Source organism: Perca fluviatilis, chromosome 10, assembly GCF_010015445.1.
Source record: "Perca fluviatilis chromosome 10, GENO_Pfluv_1.0, whole genome shotgun sequence".
NCBI classification, from domain to species: Eukaryota; Metazoa; Chordata; class Actinopteri; order Perciformes; family Percidae; genus Perca; species Perca fluviatilis.
In genome coordinates this window covers 40,109,923-40,129,902 of record NC_053121.1, presented here as the reverse complement: position 1 = coordinate 40,129,902, position 19,980 = coordinate 40,109,923, and the positions used below count along the sequence as shown (strand labels likewise).

Below are 19,980 nucleotides of genomic sequence, written 5' to 3'. Positions count from 1 at the left end.
TAGAATAAAAAGTTGATCTTAAAAAAATAAATATATATATGTATGTAAAGTAAGGGATTTGTTGAGTAAGAGATGTCTGAATATTTGGTTTTCTTCACTTGTAATGTCATACTGTGCAGAAACATAAACTACTATATATCCTCTCATTAAACTTCAGAAGACAGTGATTATAATCATATATATAAAGCTTTCTAAATCACCTGATCTATTCTTTATAAGTTACAGCATCTTAACATTTCTGGATCTTGTATATTTAAAATCTTTTGACTTGTGAAGAATGGCCTTCCTGTCTGTCTTTATCTTCTGATATCAATAAATGTGAGAGATGTGAAAAAAAGCAGTGTTGATCATTAAGAGTCAGCAGAACACATTTCTCTACATATATCTATATCTCTATATATCTATACATCTATACATCTATATCTCTATATATCTATACATATATATCTATATATCTATATATATATAGATCTCTATATATCTCTATATATCTAGATTTCTATATATCTATACATCTATACATCTATATCTCTATATATCTATATATATATAGATCTCTATATATCTCTATATATCTAGATCTCTATATATCTATACATCTATACATCTATATCTCTATATATCTATACATATATATCAATATATCTATATATATATAGATCTCTATATATCTCTATATATCTAGATCTCTATATATCTGTACATCTATATCTCTATATCTATATACAGTACAGGCCAAAAAACTCTGCCAAAGTTTGCAGAGTTATCAAAAAAAGCAAAGGGTGGCTTCTTCAAAGTAGCCACCCTTTGCTTTTTTTGATAACTCTGCAAACCCTTGGTGTTCTCTCAATGAGCTTCATGAGGTAGTCACCTGAAATGGTTTTACCTTCACAGGTGTGCTTTGTCAGGGTTCATTAGTGGAAGTTTTTCCCTTATTAATAGAAAAGCAAAGGGTGGCTACTTTGAAGAATCTAAAATATAAGACATGTTTTCAGTTATTTCACACTTTTTTGTTAAGTACATAATTCCATATATGTTCATTCATAGTTTTGATGCCTTCAGTGAGAATCTACAATGTAAATAGTCATAAAAAATAAAAAGGAAACACATTGAATGAGAAGGTGTGTCCAAACTTTTGGCCTGTACTGTATCTATACATCTATATATCTATATATCTATACATCTATACATCTATATATCTATACATCTATATATCTATACATCTATATATCTATATATCTATACATCTATATATCTATACATCTATATATGGAATGGATATATATATATATATATATATATATATATATATATATATACATATAAATAATATAAGATATACTGTATAAACATGTATAACACATCAACACTCAGCGCATTTCTCTAAATTCGCTGCACCACTGGGTCACTGACGGGAAGATTAAAGTCAGAAACATATAATAATATAAAATATAACTGGCTGTATAAATGCCAGATGTAGCTGTGAGCGCTGTGATTGGCTGTATAAATGCCACTAGGGGACCACTAGGGTCTATACAGGCTGTCCGACAGGATACCTGACTCTCACGTGGAGATGGATGGTTTTGTTCTTCATAGGGCGGACAGAGATCAAGCAAACACGGGAAGAAGCAAGGTGGAGGTGTTTGTTTGTACGTGAACGACCGGTGGTGTCACACCAAACTTCTTACGGTAAAAGAGAGAGTTTGCGACCCGAACATTGAGCTCATTGCAGTAAGTTGTCGACCTTACTACCTACCCAGGGAGTTTTCCCATGTCATCGTCATGGTAGTGTACATTTCCCCATCGGGTAATGGGAAATGTGCCACTGAGACTATTTCGAGAATCACGCATGATTTACAGCGCTCCTCTCCAGACGCGCTGGTTATCATAAACAGGGATTTTAATCACTGCTCTCTCTCCTCCACTCTGCCGTCTCTTAAACAGATGGTGACGTGTCCTACGAGGGGTGACAAAACTATTGACTTGTTTTATACGAACGTTAAGGATGGCTATGTTTCTAATGTGCTTCCTCCGCTGGGTAAATCGGACCATAACCTGATAACCTTGATGTCTAAATATACTCCGGTGATACGGAAACAGCCGATAACCTCAAAGACTGTGCGCATCTGGTCAGAGGATGCCTGTGAAACACTAAGGGGGTGCTTTGAATGCACAGACTGGACTGTGTTCTTTGATGGTGATAATGATCCGGATAGTATTTCTGACAAAGTGACTTGTTATATTAATTATTGTGTTGAGCCTATAATTCCTTGTAAATCAATCAAAATCTTTCCCAATAACAAACCATGGGTAACCAGAGAAGTTAAGATTGCAATAAATAAGAAGAAAGCTGCTTTTTATAGTGGTGACAAAGATACAATTAAAAATTGAATTGAAAGTAATTATCAGACAGGGTAAATTAAAGTATAAGGAAAAGGTTGAAGGAAACATGTCCTGTAGTAACACAAGAGGACTATGGAATGGTATGAAGTCTATTACTGGATATGGGTCCAGTAAACCCAGTTTATGTAATTTGGGCGTACAGGCTAACGATGCCAATACTTTTTTCGCAAGGTTTGATGAATCCGACTTCTCTTCACTTCATGAGAATGTTCTTTTTAATCGTATGCAGAGCAGCTCTGAGGACTGTAGCCCAGCTATTATTCTAAACACTGAAGAGGTGTGTCAGCAGTTAAGGCGTATTAAACCAAATAAGGCAGCAGGCCCTGATGGGGTTCACCCGCACCTAACCCTAAAGTGTGTGCTGACCAGCTGTGCTCCGTTCTCCACTCACTGTTTTCTTTGTCTCTGTCTTCTGCTAAAATCCCGGTTATGTGGAAAACCTCCTGTCTGGTCCCTATTCCCAAAAAAGCTAAGGTGTCTAACAGTCTTTCAAATCTGAGGCCTATAGCTCTGACCTCGCACATTATGAAGTGTTTCCAGAGGGTTGTACTAGATCATCTGACTAGGCAGGTGTCTGCCTTTCAGGATCCTTTGCAGTTTGCATATAGGAAGGGTGTGGGGGTAGATGATGCACTATTATATATGGTTCACTATATTTACAGTCATCTTGAAACTACTGCCAGTTCCGTTAGGATCATGTTCTTTGACTTTTCGAGTGCCTTTAATACTATACAGCCACATATTTTAGCTAGTAAATTAATCGATTTTAAATTGCATAATACAACTATTGCCTGGATTTTAGATGACCTTTTAGCACGACCACAGTTTGTTAGGATTGGTAACAAACATTCTGATACCACTCTAACTAATACTGGAGCACCTCAGGGCACGGTTTTATCCCCCTTTTTATTTTCACTTTATACTGCTGACTACAGGCATAGTCAGCCATCTTGTTGGGTACAAACATTCTCGGATGACACTGCTTTAGTGGGTCTACTTAACCAGGGTGATGATCTTGCCTACAGAAGAGAGGTGCAGTCTTTTTACACCTGGTGTGAGTCTAACTTTATGAAACTGAACGTAGGAAAGACCAAAGAACTTGTTATTGATTTTAGGAAGAAAAAAGAGAAGGTCCTTCCAGTTACAATTAATGGCCAGTTGATTGAAATTGTGCAGTCATATAAATGTTTAGGTGTACATCTGGATGAAAAATTAAACTGGAAGGAGAATACGAATGTCCTAATGAAGAAGGCTCATCGAGATTGTTCTTTTTGAGAAAACTTAGATCATTCAACATCAGCACAAAGCTCTTAAATGTTTTTTATCAAGGGATTTTAGCTAGTGTTCTTTTTTATGCTGTACTGTGCTGGGGGGGCAGTATATCTGTTGAGGACAAAAATAGGATAAACAAGTTAATCAAGAGAGCTGGTTCAGTTATTGGTCTTAACCCAGATGTTCTGGAGGTTACTGTAGAGAAGAGGATTAGTTCAAAACTAAAAATGGTCCTGCTTTTTGAAGGCCATCCACTACACACTCTGTTCAAAGGACTCAGAAGCTCTTTCAGTGAGCGATTGGTAATGCCTCGGTGCTCTAGTGAGCGCATGAGAAGGTCTGTTGTTCCCGCAGCGGTTAGATATTTTAACCAACACTGTAAACTGTTGGATATTATTCTTGTCTTCTATAGTGTTTGTTTTTTTTACATTCATGTATTGTGAAATTGAATTTTTCTCAAAATATGGTCTCTTTATCAGGGTCTATTAGTCTCCTAATGCAGAATTATTTATTTATTTATTTGTCTGTTAGTTGTGTATTGTGTTCGATTGCTGTATGGTTGGTGGCAAACCAGTTTCCCTATCGGGATTAATAAAGTTTATCAATTCAATTCAATATAAAAGAGACTTCAGATACAGTATTAGGGACCACTAAGGTCTATATAAAAGAGACTTCAGATACAGTATTAGGGGACCACTAAGGTCTATATAAAAGAGACTTCAGATACAGTATTAGGGGACCACTAAGGTCTATATAAAAGAGACTTCAGATACAGTATTAGGGGACCACTAAGGTCTATATAAAAGAGACTTCAGATACAGTATTAGGGGACCACTAAGGTCTATATAAAAGAGACTTCAGATACAGTATTAGGGGACCACTAAGGTCTATATAAAAGAGACTTCAGATACAGTATTAGGGGACCACTAAGGTCTATATAAAAGAGACTTCAGATACAGTATTAGGGGACCACTAAGGTCTATATAAAAGAGACTTCAGATACAGTATTAGGGGACCACTAAGGTCTATATAAAAGAGACTCCAGATACAGTATTAGGAGACCACTAAGGTCTATATAAAAGAGACTTCAGATACAGTATTAGGGGACCACTAAGGTCTATATAAAGAGACTTCAGATACAGTATTAGGGGACCACTAAGGTCTATATAAAGAGACTTCAGATACAGTATTAGGGGACCACTAAGGTCTATATAAAAGAGACTTCAGATACAGTATTAGGGGACCACTAAGGTCTATATAAAGAGACTTCAGATACAGTATTAGGGGACCACTAAGGTCTATATAAAGAGACTTCAGATACAGTATGAGGGGACCACTAAGGTCTATATAAAGAGACTTCAGATACAGTATTAGGGGACCACTAAGGTCTATATAAAAGAGACTTCAGATACAGTATTAGGGGACCACTAAGGTCTATATAAAAGAGACTTCAGATACAGTATTAGGGGACCACTAAGGTCTATATAAAAGAGACTCCAGATACAGTATTAGGAGACCACTAAGGTCTATATAAAAGAGACTTCAGATACAGTATTAGGGGACCACTAAGGTCTATATAAAGAGACTTCAGATACAGTATTAGGGGACCACTAAGGTCTATATAAAGAGACTTCAGATACAGTATTAGGGGACCACTAAGGTCTATATAAAAGAGACTTCAGATACAGTATTAGGGGACCACTAAGGTCTATATAAAGAGACTTCAGATACAGTATTAGGGGACCACTAAGGTCTATATAAAGAGACTTCAGATACAGTATGAGGGGACCACTAAGGTCTATAAAAAGAGACTTCAGATACAGTATTAGGGGACCACTAAGGTCTATATAAAGAGACTTCAGATACAGTATTAGGGGACCACTAAGGTCTATATAAAGAGACTTCAGATACAGTATTAGGGGACCACTAAGGTCTATATAAAGAGACTTCAGATACAGTATTAGGGGACCACTAAGGTCTATATAAAAGAGACTTCAGATACAGTATTTTTTTTTAATTTAATTCAATTCAATTTTATTTATAGTATCAAATCATAACATAAGTTATCTCGAGACACTTTACAGATAGAGTAGGTCTAGACCACACTCTATAATTTACAAAGCCCCAACAATTCCAACAATTCCAGTAATTCCCTCAAGAGCAAGCAGTGCGACAGTGGCGAGGAAAAACTCCCTCTTGGGAAGAAACCTGGGACAGACCCAGACTCTTGGTAGGCGGTGTCTGACGAGCCGGTTGGGGGTGTGATGAACAGTGGAGATAGTAAATTAATGATGTTTGGGGAGTTTTTAGGGTTTATTAGTTCAGTTTATCCACCGCCAGACTTCACGAGGGGGGAGGGGCTGGAGGAAAACATCCATCGCTGATTGGAAGAAGAAAATGTAATTTGGATTTTATCTACCTGGGTGGTGCCCAAATAATACCTATCTGTGGGAAATAGGGTGCTGGTACCTGACCCGGCCTGTCTGGGTTCAGACAGATATTTAGAAATGATGTTCTGGTTCTGGTCGGGTTCAGGTCACATCAGCATGATAAGGCATTTGTTGTAAAATGGTGCTGCGGCTCCTTTAAGAGAGCTCAGTGGGTGTGTGTGTGCCTGTGTGTGTGTGTCTATGTGTGTGTCTGTGTGTGTGTCTATGTGTGTGTCTGTGTGTGTGTGTGTGTGTGTGTGTGTGTGTGTCTATGTGTGTGTGTGTGTGTGTCTATGTGTGTGTCTATGTGTGTGTGTGTGTGTCTATGTGTGTGTGTGTGTTGTGTTGTGTGTTGTGTCTATGTGTGTGTCTATGTGTGTCTATGTGTGTGTCTGTGTGTTGTGTGTGTGTGTCTATGTGTGTGTCTATGTGTGTGTGTGTGTGTGTGTCTATGTGTGTGTCTGTGTTTGTGTGTGTGTCTATGTTGTGTGTGTGTGTGTGTGTGTGTGTGTGTGTGTGTGTGTGTGTGTGTGTGTGTGTCTATGTGTGTGTGTGTGTCTATGTGTGTGTCTATGTGTGTGTTGTGTTTGTATGTGTGTGTGTGGCGTGCCTGTGTGTGTGTGTCTGTGTGTCTGTATATATGTGTGTGTTTGTGTGTGTTGTGTTTAAGAAGTGAATAGTTGTTTACTATTATTATCACCACCCTAAAACCACAGACTCTATCAGACCTGTTGTTTTGTCACTAGGGCTGTAGCAATGCACTAATCTCACGATACGATACACGATATTCAGCTCATGATACGATATATATCACGATATTCAGCCAACGATACGATTCGATACGATTCGATATATTTCGATACACTTACATCATTTTCTGAAAGATTTAAAGGGGACCGAGTGATTTTGGTGACATCTTGTGAGTGTTCCATTTACTTGGATTTAATTAATTGAACTGAAAACATCAATTACACAATATATGTCTCTGACTGGACAGAGAGTCTACAGCAGGGATCATCAACTACATTTTTTTCAGAATTTTTCTAAGCACTCTGGCAGCCGGACTTTCAAATAAATAAAATAAAATGAATTTATACCTAATATGCCTATTCTTGTTCGAAATTTTCACTTTCTTACTGAATTAATGCTACTATTTTTTTTAACATGTATTAGTGTGAGCAAACTCCTAAAAACAAATGAAACTCCATAATGATAACGCGCGTCTCAGACTAGGAGGCAGTTCACTGAGGAGTGATGGTTAAAGTCTGCGATTATGGAAACATTATTGTAATATGCAGCATCCTGATTGGTGGAAAATGCTTGCAGAAAGAAAGGCTGTTGTCAGGTAAACATGTCACTGTCAAAGAGGCTGAAGCGAAAAGTTGACGTGGAAAAGCCAAAAGCCCAGCTTTAATGATGAATGGCTGATAAGCAGGCTATGCACTCGTCATGTATGCCTCATTTGCAATGAAACGATGTTGCAAAATAATACAACCGGCATCATCATCATCACTCGAACATAACGATCGCGTCATTCACGTGCATATTAAGTAGCTCCAGATTGTCCGCTCTAGCGGAGAGTTTGGTTTGTTCAGCCAGCAGTGAGGTTTACAAGAATTTGTCAAAATGTCCAGATTCCCGACAACCTAAGATACACAGTTAGACTACAAACAGACAGCTTTTGTCTTAGCTTGTTTGTAAAAATTCGCTGTTTGCAGAGTAGAGCTGTGTTTGCGTAAAACAGCGCGGTGGACTGAGCAGATTGAAATATGGCTTTCTACATGTTGATGCCGGTCTACAGGTGAGTACATTGATAAGTATTGACTTTCTACTCACAAAGGTTTAATTAGCCTATTTACAGAAAAGAGACCAGCGTGAGTTCATCTGCCCCAGCGGCCGTTGGTAACTCTGTATCGTTCCCAGTCGGGTGTTTTTTTTGGGTCCTAATATGTGTGTACAGAATCCCGCATGTGAATAGAGATGTAAATACAGGGGCTGGGTTTTTGCTCTAAATGCTTGAAATGATAAATAACAGAACGCATTTTTTCCTCTTTACATTTAGTGAATTCATGATTATTCTGCGGGCCAGACTAAAAGCTTTGGTGGTGGGCCAGTTGACGTTGGCTGCTCTACAGCGACACTAGCGGCTGGCTGACCAAATCGCTCTTCCTGCAACGTGAACAGGGGTAAACACGGGGGATTTGTATGGGACTTATGTATCGATACTCGCGGCATAAAAATCGATACTACTCTTGGGGGAAAAAATATCGATTTATATCGCAGAATCGATAAAATTGCTCAGCCTGATTCAGGGCTTGACATTAACTTTTTGAGGCACTTGTCCTTCGGACAAGTACATTTACGTTTCACTTGCATGCATAAAAGTCACTTGTCCGGGTAAAGATTCATCATTTTATAAAAATGTTTTGCTAATGTAGAATTTGAACAAACCGTTGAAAGCATCCAAACACTATCCACATTAATACAATTCTGTTGAAACTGTAGAAACAAACGTGCCCCAACAATAGATTTCCCCTTCAACAAGAAAAAAGGATCTCCAGACTCATAATATAAAGTAATATGTTGCACGCCGGTGTGCAGAAGTTAATATATTGAGATTCTAAGTCAATATTTTAAAGTTTGTCATTACTTTCAGATTCCTAGTCAATATTCTAAGTTACTTAGTCAATATATTGAGATACTAAGTCGATACTTTGAGATATTGAGTCAATATATTGAGATTGTAAGTCAATATTTTAAATGTTCTTATTGGTTTGAGATTCTTTGTCAATATTCAGAGTTACTAAGTCAATATATTGAGATACTAAGTCAATATTTTGAGATAAATCAATATATTGAGATACTGAACAATATAGTGAGATATTAAGTCAATATTGAGATACTAAGTCAATATTTTGAGATAAATTAATATATTGAGATACTAAGCCAATATATTGAGATACTAAGTCAATATTTTGAGTATCTGTAAAGTGTCTCGAGATAACTTATGTTATGATTTGATACTATAAATAAAATTTAATTGAATTGAATTGAATTGAATTATTTTGACCAGATGGTGACTACGGCTTGTTTATTGCTAAGGCAAAATTAAATGATTTATAAAAAATGTAACAACAATAACTTATTTCACCAGTAAGTTCCTGTTAAACGACAAAAACAACCACTGGATAGGAAAAGGGTATTTTACAACAACTTTGAATGCAGCACGACGCTGGTGCGGCGAATTTCAAGTGAACGCAACATCTGTGTTTTTCCGACAACAGCAGCTGCACACTGTCATATGTTCCTCTCCAGTGAAATACAGACACACTTTTACACCGTTTAGCTGTCAGCATTTTAACTGTTTAGTCCAGCTGCTAGCTAACGCTAGGCTAACGTTACTTGCTGTTGAGTGTAGTGTTAACTAGCGTAACATGCGGCGATGTTTAGGTTGCCCCTAACGTCCGTTTTCGGAGCATCAAAGAGAAGCGCAGGCATTTCAGTGGCACCGCGTTGCAATTCGATCCGGTAGATAACGGTGGTTAAGGCACCGGGTCTCTCCTTTTCTGTCAACGATGTGGCGAGGAGGTAACGTTAAGGCGGAGTTAGCAAGCTAACGTTAGCTAACTAACACCGGCAGGTTCACCGTGCTTTCATGCTGCATTGCTTCCAGAGAACGAGCTGAACATGGGGCTGGGTGTAACGTTAGCGGTCCGCTGACCAGGATTGCGGGGGAAAGAAATTATCGTTTCAAATCAATAACATAGACGTAATGAGTGGCACATGACGTGAACTAACATGGCATTTTAGTTTGTTTGAGTTTTAACTTGTCCAGTGGGACAAGTAAATTTCTCTTCCACTTGCCCTACGAAAAAATCCACTTGTCCCGGACAAGCGGACAAGCCTTAATGTCGAGCCCTGCTTATTTGTCACACAGACCTTCAGTGGTGATATCTTCAGTGGGACTTTATCTGTAGTGTAAATGAATGGAAACATCTTCTCAGTGAAAGTGTGTGTGAAGGTGTGTATGTGTGTGTTAGTATCAGGATCAGAGAACGACAGATTTCCTCTGTTCCAGTCCAGAGTCACTCTGATCCTCTGGAGCTTCTTATCAAACGGGAGATCAGTCTCTGTTGCTGATGGAGAGGATGCTCTGTATTTACCTGACAAGAACCATATGTTCCATAATCCAGATCGTATGACTCCCTTCCTCTGGGCAGACTCTGCTAACACACCCAGTGACCAGCCTGTACTGTCTCCAACCTCGACATCCCAGCTGTGAGTCCCTGAGTTAAAGCCCTCAGAGCCCAGGACAGAGCAGAGAGAATCAATCCTCTCTGGATTATCAGGAAGCTGCTGTTTCTCTCCTCCTCTCACACTGGTCAGATCTTCAGACAGGATGAGATATGGACCAGCAGTGTTTGGGTCCAGAACCAGAGGAGTGTAGGAGACCAGGTCCTTCATCTTGTTCCAGATGTTGAAGCTCAGGTTGCCCAGGTGTTTGGCCTCGTCTATCAGAGCTCCTGAGAGCAGCTGTGGATCCTCCAGCAGGGGGCTCTGCTGGACTCTTTCCACTGCAGCCTTGTAGTTGATCAGGAATGAGACGTCTTCAGCTCTCAGCTGCTCCTCTGTGGCTCTGACTGTGTCAGAAAGAGCTGCTATCTCTCTGCTCAGAGCCTCCATCTTCTCCTTCATCCTCTGACTCTTCTGCTCCTCTTCCTCCCTCAGTGCAGCCATCCTGGCCTCCTCTTCCTCTTCTAGAAACTGGTGAAGCTTCTTAAACTGATCCTTAATCTGGGTCTCTGTGCGTCGGGCCTGGACCTTCAGGTGTTTTGCTGTTTGATCAAACTTCACTTTAACTTGTTCAAAAACCTTTATCTTCTCCTTTAAGGGCTCCAGAGTTTCCTGGAGTTTCTTCTTGTGTTGTCGTGCAGCTTCATCGATGGGTCTGAATCTGTGGTTGGAGTGTTTTTCTGAATCTCTGCAGATGTGACACACTGGCTGCTGATGGTCCAGACAGAAGAGTTTGAGTTTCTCAGAGTGCAGACTGCAGAGAGCCTCTGAAGCTCTCTGATCTCTCTGCTGTAAGAAGGACTCACACAGCTTCTTTAATACCAGACTAACAGGTGGTTCTGGCTTTGAAGATCTTCTCTTACAAACTGGACACTCCTGTGTTGGTTTCTCTGTCCACCAGCTCTTCAGACAGTCTCTACAGAAGCTGTGGCTACATGACAGAACAACAGGATCTCTAAAGACTTCATGACAGACCGAACAGCAGAGATCCTCCTCTGACATGGAAGCCATTTTGTCTCTGAGTGCAGCTGAAAACAGCAGAAAGGGCAAAACATGTTAAAACAGGAAGTCAGTTGTGTTTCCCTCCCTTGCACACAGGAGAAGTTTGTCTTCAGCGCTGTCTGTCTGTTTATTTAGGTATGGATGTATTTATGTATAGACTATACTATTTATTATTGCAGTGGTCTTGCTCGGCGCCCTGCGTGCCCTACTACGCCCCGCAATGCCTCGCTACACCCTGAACTGCTCCAACTATTATTTCTAGTCATAGTTCCACCATCTTTATTGTGACTATAACTGTAGTGTTGCTTTGCCAGACCTTCCTCCACAGAGCTGTGGAGGAAGGTCTGACCAGTCCACGCAGCATTCCTGGATGGGAGGACAACGTGCTCTGGTTTATTGGCATTTCTGTAAACCAATCAGAATCATCGTGGGCGGGGCTAAGCTCCGGACGGAGCCACGGTGCCTCTGCTAAATAGTCTCAGGAAGGAACTGGTTTTGGTGGAACATGTGGACTAGGGCTGTGACGGTATAGTTTTTTTCGGTAGCACTTTATAATAACTATCCATAATTCATAATTTATTAAGCATTAGTTAACTATTAGTTAATGGTTTGTTCATTATTACTTATTAATTGTTCATACATAGTTCACCATGAGTAAAGTATTTGTTCACACAGTTATAAATGGTTTGTTCATAGTAAACAAGCCTATTAGTTAATGGTTTGTTCATCATTATTAATTAATTGTTCTTACATAACTCATCATCAGTAAAGCATTTGTTCACATAGTTATAAATGGTTCATAGTAAATAAGCCTATCTTGAAAAATATGTTTGTAAGTACATGATTTATACTTAACAAATAATGAAACAACCATTTGTAAATGAAATAATTTTCCCTTTATAAACTATCTACAAACTAGTTGTAATTTATTTGTTTATCATTTCTAAAGCATAGTTCCTACATTCTTTCTAATCAGTAAAGCATTTGTAAATGCAGTTAGTAAATGGTTGGTCCATAGTAAGTAAGCCCATGTAAAATGTTTATCAGTATATTTTTTACTTACCAATAATGTAATCCATGATTAACTCATGAGTTACTACTGGTTAGTTGACTACATGATGTGAGCCCATCTAAAGTGAGGACTTTCTATGCTTTACAAAGCATTTATAAATGAGTTGCAAAGGCCAGCAGATACAACAGAAACACAAGTCAAAAAAGTATTTGTAACCCTTATTACGATGTAGTAAGAATGTACATTTATAAAATAGCTCGTAGTAGTGTTATGTAGTTGATATCAGTGTGAATTTGGACCAGAACCAGAAGAAAACTAGATTGTTAAGAGCCAGAGAATTTAACATCAATAAAGAGACTAGGAAACCAAGATAAAGTTTGAGAAGTGTATTAATATACACAGAAACATGGCATACACATATACAGATAAAACACAGGTATGAAAAATAACAACTAAAATAATAAAGTGCGCTCATGAAAGAAACCCTTTTCAGTTCTATGAGCTCAATTGTTCTTTGATGACAAGAGTTCAGAGATGTTCAACGTTGGGGCCCATATGAGTTTGGTTTCTGTTGGTCCTCCCACCATGAAGAAGGAATCCAGGGCAATCCATATAAGTTCTGAGTCTTGATCCTGTAGCTGCCACCCAGCCCACTGAACTGGGAATCTCTAACCCCTGGAAGACTCTGGGATCTGAAGAATCAATGTGATCCAATATCCCTCTCTGGACCGGACCTCCCGTGCGTAGCGCTTCTCAAATCTCCACCTCCTCCACCTGTAGATAAGGCCAAATCAGTTCTCTCAGTTACTATTCAGAAATAAAATGAGGTGATATTTCAGTTAACCCATATTGAAATATCTAAATCTATTCAGTTGTACAACCGTTCTGAAATGTCTTCTCTTAAGTATCAAAAGTATATAAATCCCTTTCAGGTATCAGATAGGTGCTGTATTCATATGCTAATAGGGTAATTAGCCACAAAAGGCTAGCGGAGTACTGTGTATTTCCTGTGAAAAGGCTAATGATTCTATCTATTGGTTATGGAAAGTAATGTTGCTTTTCAACACTATTGCTAGCTGCGGGTATTTGTTGAATGAATGTTAGTACAAGTTGTGTGTTTAATTGTTTAACTGGAGTTTATGGTGAAGTAACTTAAAGAGGCTAATTTTTAGAGCATTCTTTCTACTGTTACCTGTGCAGGGAGGGATAAATAAGCACGCATGTCTTAATTTCTCTAAATTACAACACTGTAGCTTAAGTTATGGGAAAATAATACAATTTGAGAGATGTTTACATGCAATTTATGCAATTATATTAAGAATAGTGTTAATGTTACTAAGGTAGGTTCCTTAAAACTTGAATTAGAAATGTATTTTTTGTATAAAGGTTACCTATTAATATAAATGTACTTTTGATACCTGAAAGGGATTTATATACTTTTGATACTTAAGAGAAGAAATTTGAGAACGGTTGTACAACTGAAGAGATTTAGATATTTCAATATGGGTTAACTGAAATATCACCTCATTTTATTTTCATTGTAGCCTAAGCAATTGATTTTATTTCTGGATAGTAATTAAGAGAACTGATTTGGCCTTATCTACAGGTGGAGGAGGTGGAGATTTGAGAAGCACTACGCACGGGAGGTCCGGTCCAGAGAGGGATATTGGATCACATTGATTCTTCAGATCCCAGAGTCTTCCAGGGGTTAGAGATTCCCAGTTCAGTTGGCTGGGTGGCAGCTACAGGATCAAGACTCAGAACTTATACTGATTGCCCTGGATTCCTTCTTCATGGTGGTAGGACAAACAGAAACCAAACTCATATGGGCCCCAACGTTGAACATCTCTGAACTCTTGTCATCAAAGAACAATTGAGCTCATAGAACTGAAAAGGGTTTCTTTTATGAGCTCACTTTATTATTTTAGTTGTTATTTTTCATACCTGTGTTTTATCTGTATATGTGTATGCCATGTTTCTGTGTATATTAATACACTTCTCAAACTTTATCCTGGTTTCCTAGTCTCTTTATTGATGTTAAATTCTCTGGCTCTTAACAATCTAGTTTTCTTCTGGTTCTGGTCCAAATTCCCACTGATATCAACTACATAACAATACTACGAGCTATTTTATAAATGTACATTCTTACTACATCGTAATAAGGGTTACAAATACTTTTTTTTACTTGTGTTTCTGTTGTATCTGCTATCCTTTGCAACTCATTTATAAATGCTTTGTAAAGCATAGCAAGTACTCACTTTAGATGGGCTCACACAGTATACTTAACTAACCAGTAGTAACTCATGAGTTAATCATGGATTACATTATTGGTAAGTAAAAAATATACTGATAAACATTTTACATGGGCTTACTTACTATGGACCAACCATTTACTAACTGCATTTACAAATGCTTTACTGATTAGAATGAATGTAGGAACTATGCTTTACAAATGATAAACAAATAAATTACTACTATTTTGTAGATAGTTTATAAAGGGAAAATTACTTAATTTACTAATGGTTTTTGCAATATTTAGAAAGTGTCAAAATTCTATTTATAAACATAATTTTCGAGAGCCTTATTTACTATGAACAAACCATTTATGAGTGTGTATACAAATGCTTAATTCATGAGAATTAACATAGGAGCAGTGCTTTACAAATGATGAACAAAGCATTTAGCAATAGTTAGTAACTGGTTTATAAAGGGAAAATTATTTCATTTACAAATGGTTTTTTCATTAATTGCTAAGTATAAATCATGTACTTACAAACATATTTTTCAAGATAGGCTTATTTACTATGAACCATTTATAATTATGTGAACAAATGCTTTACTGATGATGAGTTATGTAAGAACAATTAATTAATAATGATGAACAAACCATTAACTAATAGGCTTGTTTACTATGAACAAACCATTTATAACTGTGTGAACAAATACTTTACTCATGATGAAGTATGTATGAACAATTAATAAGTAATAATGAACAAACTATTAACTAATAGTTAACTAATGCTTAATAAATGATGAATTATGGATAGTTATTATAAAGTGCTACCTTTTCTTCTTACAGCGGTGAGGAAGCAGCTGATATCACCGCGGTATGTCGGTTAACCCCAACCCTAAGAGTAAGCGTAAGTTAAGAGCGAGAACAGCAGGGGCCTTAAGGGAAGTGATGTCAGTGCTCGCGTGTGGTTAGCGCTTAAGGAGAGCCGTAGCGAGGAGAGTAGTGTACGAGTGCAGCTGTGAGGAGAAAAGTGAGAGGAAAAAGAGATAACAAAGATGATGTAAAGTGAGTTAAACGTGAACAATAAAACGACAAGCTTCTCAAGACACGGTGGCTTTATCTGTTGTCAATACTGCCAGTAGAGGGAATAGCGTTACCCCGAAATCGGCTTAAACCATACAACATATGTTGCAGTCATAGACTGTATCAAAAGATTGCAGTGTTTCCATTTCAGCTCAATGTCAGAGTCTTTACTGTGTCTTGCTGTCATTTAAGGCCGCGTTGCCTTTTCTCCTCTCCGTTGATCTATTCCACAGACAGTTCAGAAAGCTCGATCGTCCATAAAGTTAAAAATAAAGGAATTGTTAGCCGACAATGGCGAGTGCAGACACTCTGCAGCACAGCGGTCTAGCAGCTGAGCAGACAGAGAGCAGAGAGGGCGACTCGGCACTCCGCTAACTTGTTGCTCTCACTACCAACATGAGCTGCTCTGTTCAGGCTACAAAACGTGCAGGCTGACATTTAACCGTGCGGTTTAGTCAGGACTAATCTATGAACAGAAGGAAACTCCGCTAGCTGCTAGGCTAAAGAGCAATGGTAAACACTGCAGCGGTAATGTCCACCTCTGCTGGGAACAGAGAAACGTCTTTGCCTTCCCAACTGTGTATTATATTAACGTTACCTGTAGTAGTAGTAATAATAATAATAATATAATCAAATAAAAATCAATAATACAAGTTTTATTTCTCTCCATAACCTCTTCAAATAGGAGAGAATACAACAAAGTACACCGAGAGATACTAAACACGCGGTGGCAGCTCGCGATTATATTGCAATGATTTATTCCTCCAACGTAAAATACAACTAGCACTGCAGTTACCAAATGTAAAGTTACTTTGTGAGTCGAAATTTGCGTGTTAGTGTGGTGGAATAAATCCCTTGTCTAATCACTTAGGCGTCACAGTCTTGCATCTCAGTGTTTAGTCCCCTACGCAGCAGCACTATGTTGGACCGCTTACAGCGCAACATTGGTCAACACAAAGTGTTGGCTCCCAGGCTCAACAGGTGATCAGGTGAAGCAAACAAATATGTTATAACTTCCGCTCAAACCGGATGAAAACGCCAGCACCTACAATACAAGTGCACAACACAATAATCAATAAATAATATAAAGCGAGACCATAAACAACATACACTATGTGGCTCCTACACTGTCGATGAGGATAACTAAACAATGATTGTTGCTTTCATAATATTTAATATCACAGGACATGTGTTCTCCTGTAACCTTGCCGCAAAAAGTTAAAAACAAATTAAAAAAATGCGGTGATAGGCGGTAGTGATGTCATCCCGGTGATGTCATCACCCGGGTAGTGATGTCATCACACGGTGATCGCGTCACACCGGTATTGCGGTGATGCGGTTATCATCACAGCCTAATGTGGACGTTGAAAAGTAGTTTTGATGCGTGAAAACTCAGATTGGACAGATAGTCTACAGCTAGCTGTTAGACAGACAGACAGACAGACAGATAGTCTAGCTAGCTGTTAGACAGACAGACAGACAGACAGACAGATAGTCTAGCTAGCTGTTAGACAGACAGACAGACAGATAGTCTAGCTAGCTGTTAGACAGACAGACAGACAGACAGACAGACAGACAGACAGACAGTCAGACAGATAGTCTAGCTAGCTGTTAGACAGACAGACAGACAGACAGACAGATAGTCTAGCTAGCTGTTAGACAGACAGACAGACAGACAGATAGTCTAGCTAGCTGTTGAACAGACAGACAGACAGATAGTCTAGCTAGCTGTTAGACAGACAGACAGACAGACAGATGGTCTAGCTAGCTGTTAGACAGACGGACAGACAGATAGTCTAGCTAGCTGTTAGACAGACAGACAGACAGACAGACGAATTAGTCTAGCTAGCTGTTAGACAGAGCAGACAGACAGACAGATAGTCTAGCTAGCTGTTAGACAGACAGACAGACAGACAGACAGATAGTCTAGCTGGCTGTTAGACAGACGAACAGACAGACAGACAGATAGTCTAGCTAGCTGTTAGACAAACAGACAGACAGACAGATAGTCTACAGCTAACTGTTAGACAGACAGACAGACGACAGACAGACAGATAGTCTAGCAGCTGTTAGACGGACGACAGATAGACAGACAGACGATGATAGTCTAGCTAGCTGTCTGGATCTACCCTACAGAGATGTGAGGACCAGTTAACCATAGGGTTAGGGTTAGACTACTATAACTGCCACTGTTCATGGTTCCAACTGCTAGAATCATAATGAATCATATTTCTATATCTGTATGTCTGCATCTGTGTCCCAACCAGCAGCGACAGATAAGCCCGGGTGTGTCTGAGGTTTCTGTCTAAAGGAAGTTGTATCTCACCACTCGAGGTTTCAGCCTCTGACTCTTGTTATCATTTAATACTATACATAACATGTAATTACATTTGAACCTAAACCTCTATCTGTTCTTCCTAAACTAAACTAAGTCGTGTTGTTGTCTAAACCTAAGAGGTTCTGGCAGAAAGCCCAGAAGCCAAACGTCTCCCCGTGTGCCCCCGGCTGCAGAAAGTGTCCTCAGTTACTTTCACTTTGAGTCTCCAGGGCCCTATCTTGCACTCAGTACATTGCCTCTGTACACCGACGCATGTATCATTCCTATTTTGCCCCGGACGCACAGGGGGGACTTTTCCCTCCACAGACGCATCGTCGGTAGAATTAGGGAATGTATTCGGCTCCTGGGGGTGGGTTCAGCGAAAAGAGGAGGTGTGTTCAGGCTAAACGTTACCTGGTGCTATTCTGCAGTTTCAGAAAACAATTTCCACCACTGACCAGGTAAAACCTGGTCTAAAGTCAAGTGGTGCTAGTCTAAAGTCGCGTGGTGCTAGTCTAAAGTCAGTGGTGCTAGTCTAAAGTCAGTGGTGCTAGTCTATAGTCAGTGGTGCTAGTCTATAGTCAGTGGTACTAGTCTAAAGTCAGTGGTACTAGTCTATAGTCAGTGGTGCTAGTCTATAGTCAGTGGTGCTAGTCTAAAGTCAGTGGTGCTAGTCTATAGTCAGTGGTGCTAGTCTATAGTCAGTGGTGCTAGTCTATAGTCAGTGGTGCTAGTCTAAAGTCAGTGGTGCTAGTCTATAGTCAGTGGTGCTGGTCTATAGTCAGTGGTGCTAGTCTAAAGTCAGTGGTGCTAGTCTAAAGTCAGTGGTGCTAGTCTATAGTCAGTGGTGCTAGTAAAAAAAGCAAAGCGACTATAGTCAGTGGTGCTAGTCTAAAGTCAGTGGTGCTAGTCTATAGTCAGTGGTGCTAGTCTATAGTCAGTGGTACTAGTCTAAAGTCAGTGGTACTAGTCTATAGTCAGTGGTGCTAGTCTATAGTCAGTGGTGCTAGTCTATAGTCAGTGGTACTAGTCTAAAGTCAGTGGTACTAGTCTATAGTCAGTGGTGCTAGTCTAAAGTCAGTGGTGCTAGTCTAAAGTCAGTGGTGCTAGTCTATAGTCAGTGGTGCTAGTCTATAGTCAGTGGTGCTAGTCTAAAGTCAGTGGTGCTAGTCTATAGTCAGTGGTGCTAGTCTATAGTCAGTGGTACTAGTCTAAAGTCAGTGGTACAAGTCTATAGTCAGTGGTGCTAGTCTATAGTCAGTGGTGCTAGTCTATAGTCAGTGGTACTAGTCTAAAGTCAGTGGTACTAGTCTATAGTCAGTGGTGCTAGTCTATAGTCAGTGGTGCTAGTCTAAAGTCAGTGGTGCTAGTCTATAGTCAGTGGTGCTGGTCTGCGAATAGTGAGTGGTGTTTCTTAGTCTTTATAAATCGTGGTACAAGGTATTCATAGTCAATAAGGTGCTTAGTCTAAAAGTCAGTGTTTAATTAGCTCTAAAGTCAGTGGTAAAATATAGTCTTCATAGTAGTCAGTGGTAATCCTGTCTGTAGTCAGTAAAGTGTTAGGTCTAAAGTCAGCGGTGCTAGCTCTATAGTCAGTGGTGCTAGTCTATAGTCAAAGTGGTGCTATTCTATAGTCAGTGGTGCTAGTCTATAGTCAGTGGTCGCTTAGTCTATAGGCCGCAGGGGAGCTTGTGGCCCTAAGTAATAAAGCTGGCCCAGTTCTTCCATGGTACTAAGAATCTATGTGTCAGTGGTGCTATCTAAAATTCAAAGTCGCGCGTGCAGTAAAATGCGAATCTTATAGTCAGTGGTGCTAGTCTTTCATAGTCAATAGTGGTGCTGGCCCAAAGTCAGTGGTACCTTAGCCCATAGTCAGTAGGTGCTATAGTCTAAAGTCAACAGTGGTGTACTAGTCTAAAGTCAGTGGTGCCAGTCT

The 19,980-nt window shown here is 39.2% G+C and overlaps 2 protein-coding genes across 2 annotated transcripts in view; one reads left to right on the top strand and one right to left on the bottom strand.

The window, feature by feature from the left end:
- Nucleotides 1-19,980, top strand: part of LOC120566838 (E3 ubiquitin-protein ligase TRIM39-like) — a 28,615-nt gene that overhangs the window by 8,598 nt on the left and 37 nt on the right. The gene's annotated exons all lie outside the window — the stretch shown is intronic.
- Nucleotides 9,954-11,691, bottom strand: LOC120566835 (nuclear factor 7, brain-like; the record flags this gene model as incomplete). The annotated part of the gene is made up of 1 exon (XM_039813493.1): nucleotides 9,954-11,691. A coding segment is annotated over exon 1 (1,455 nt), but the record flags the coding sequence as incomplete, so codon positions are not given.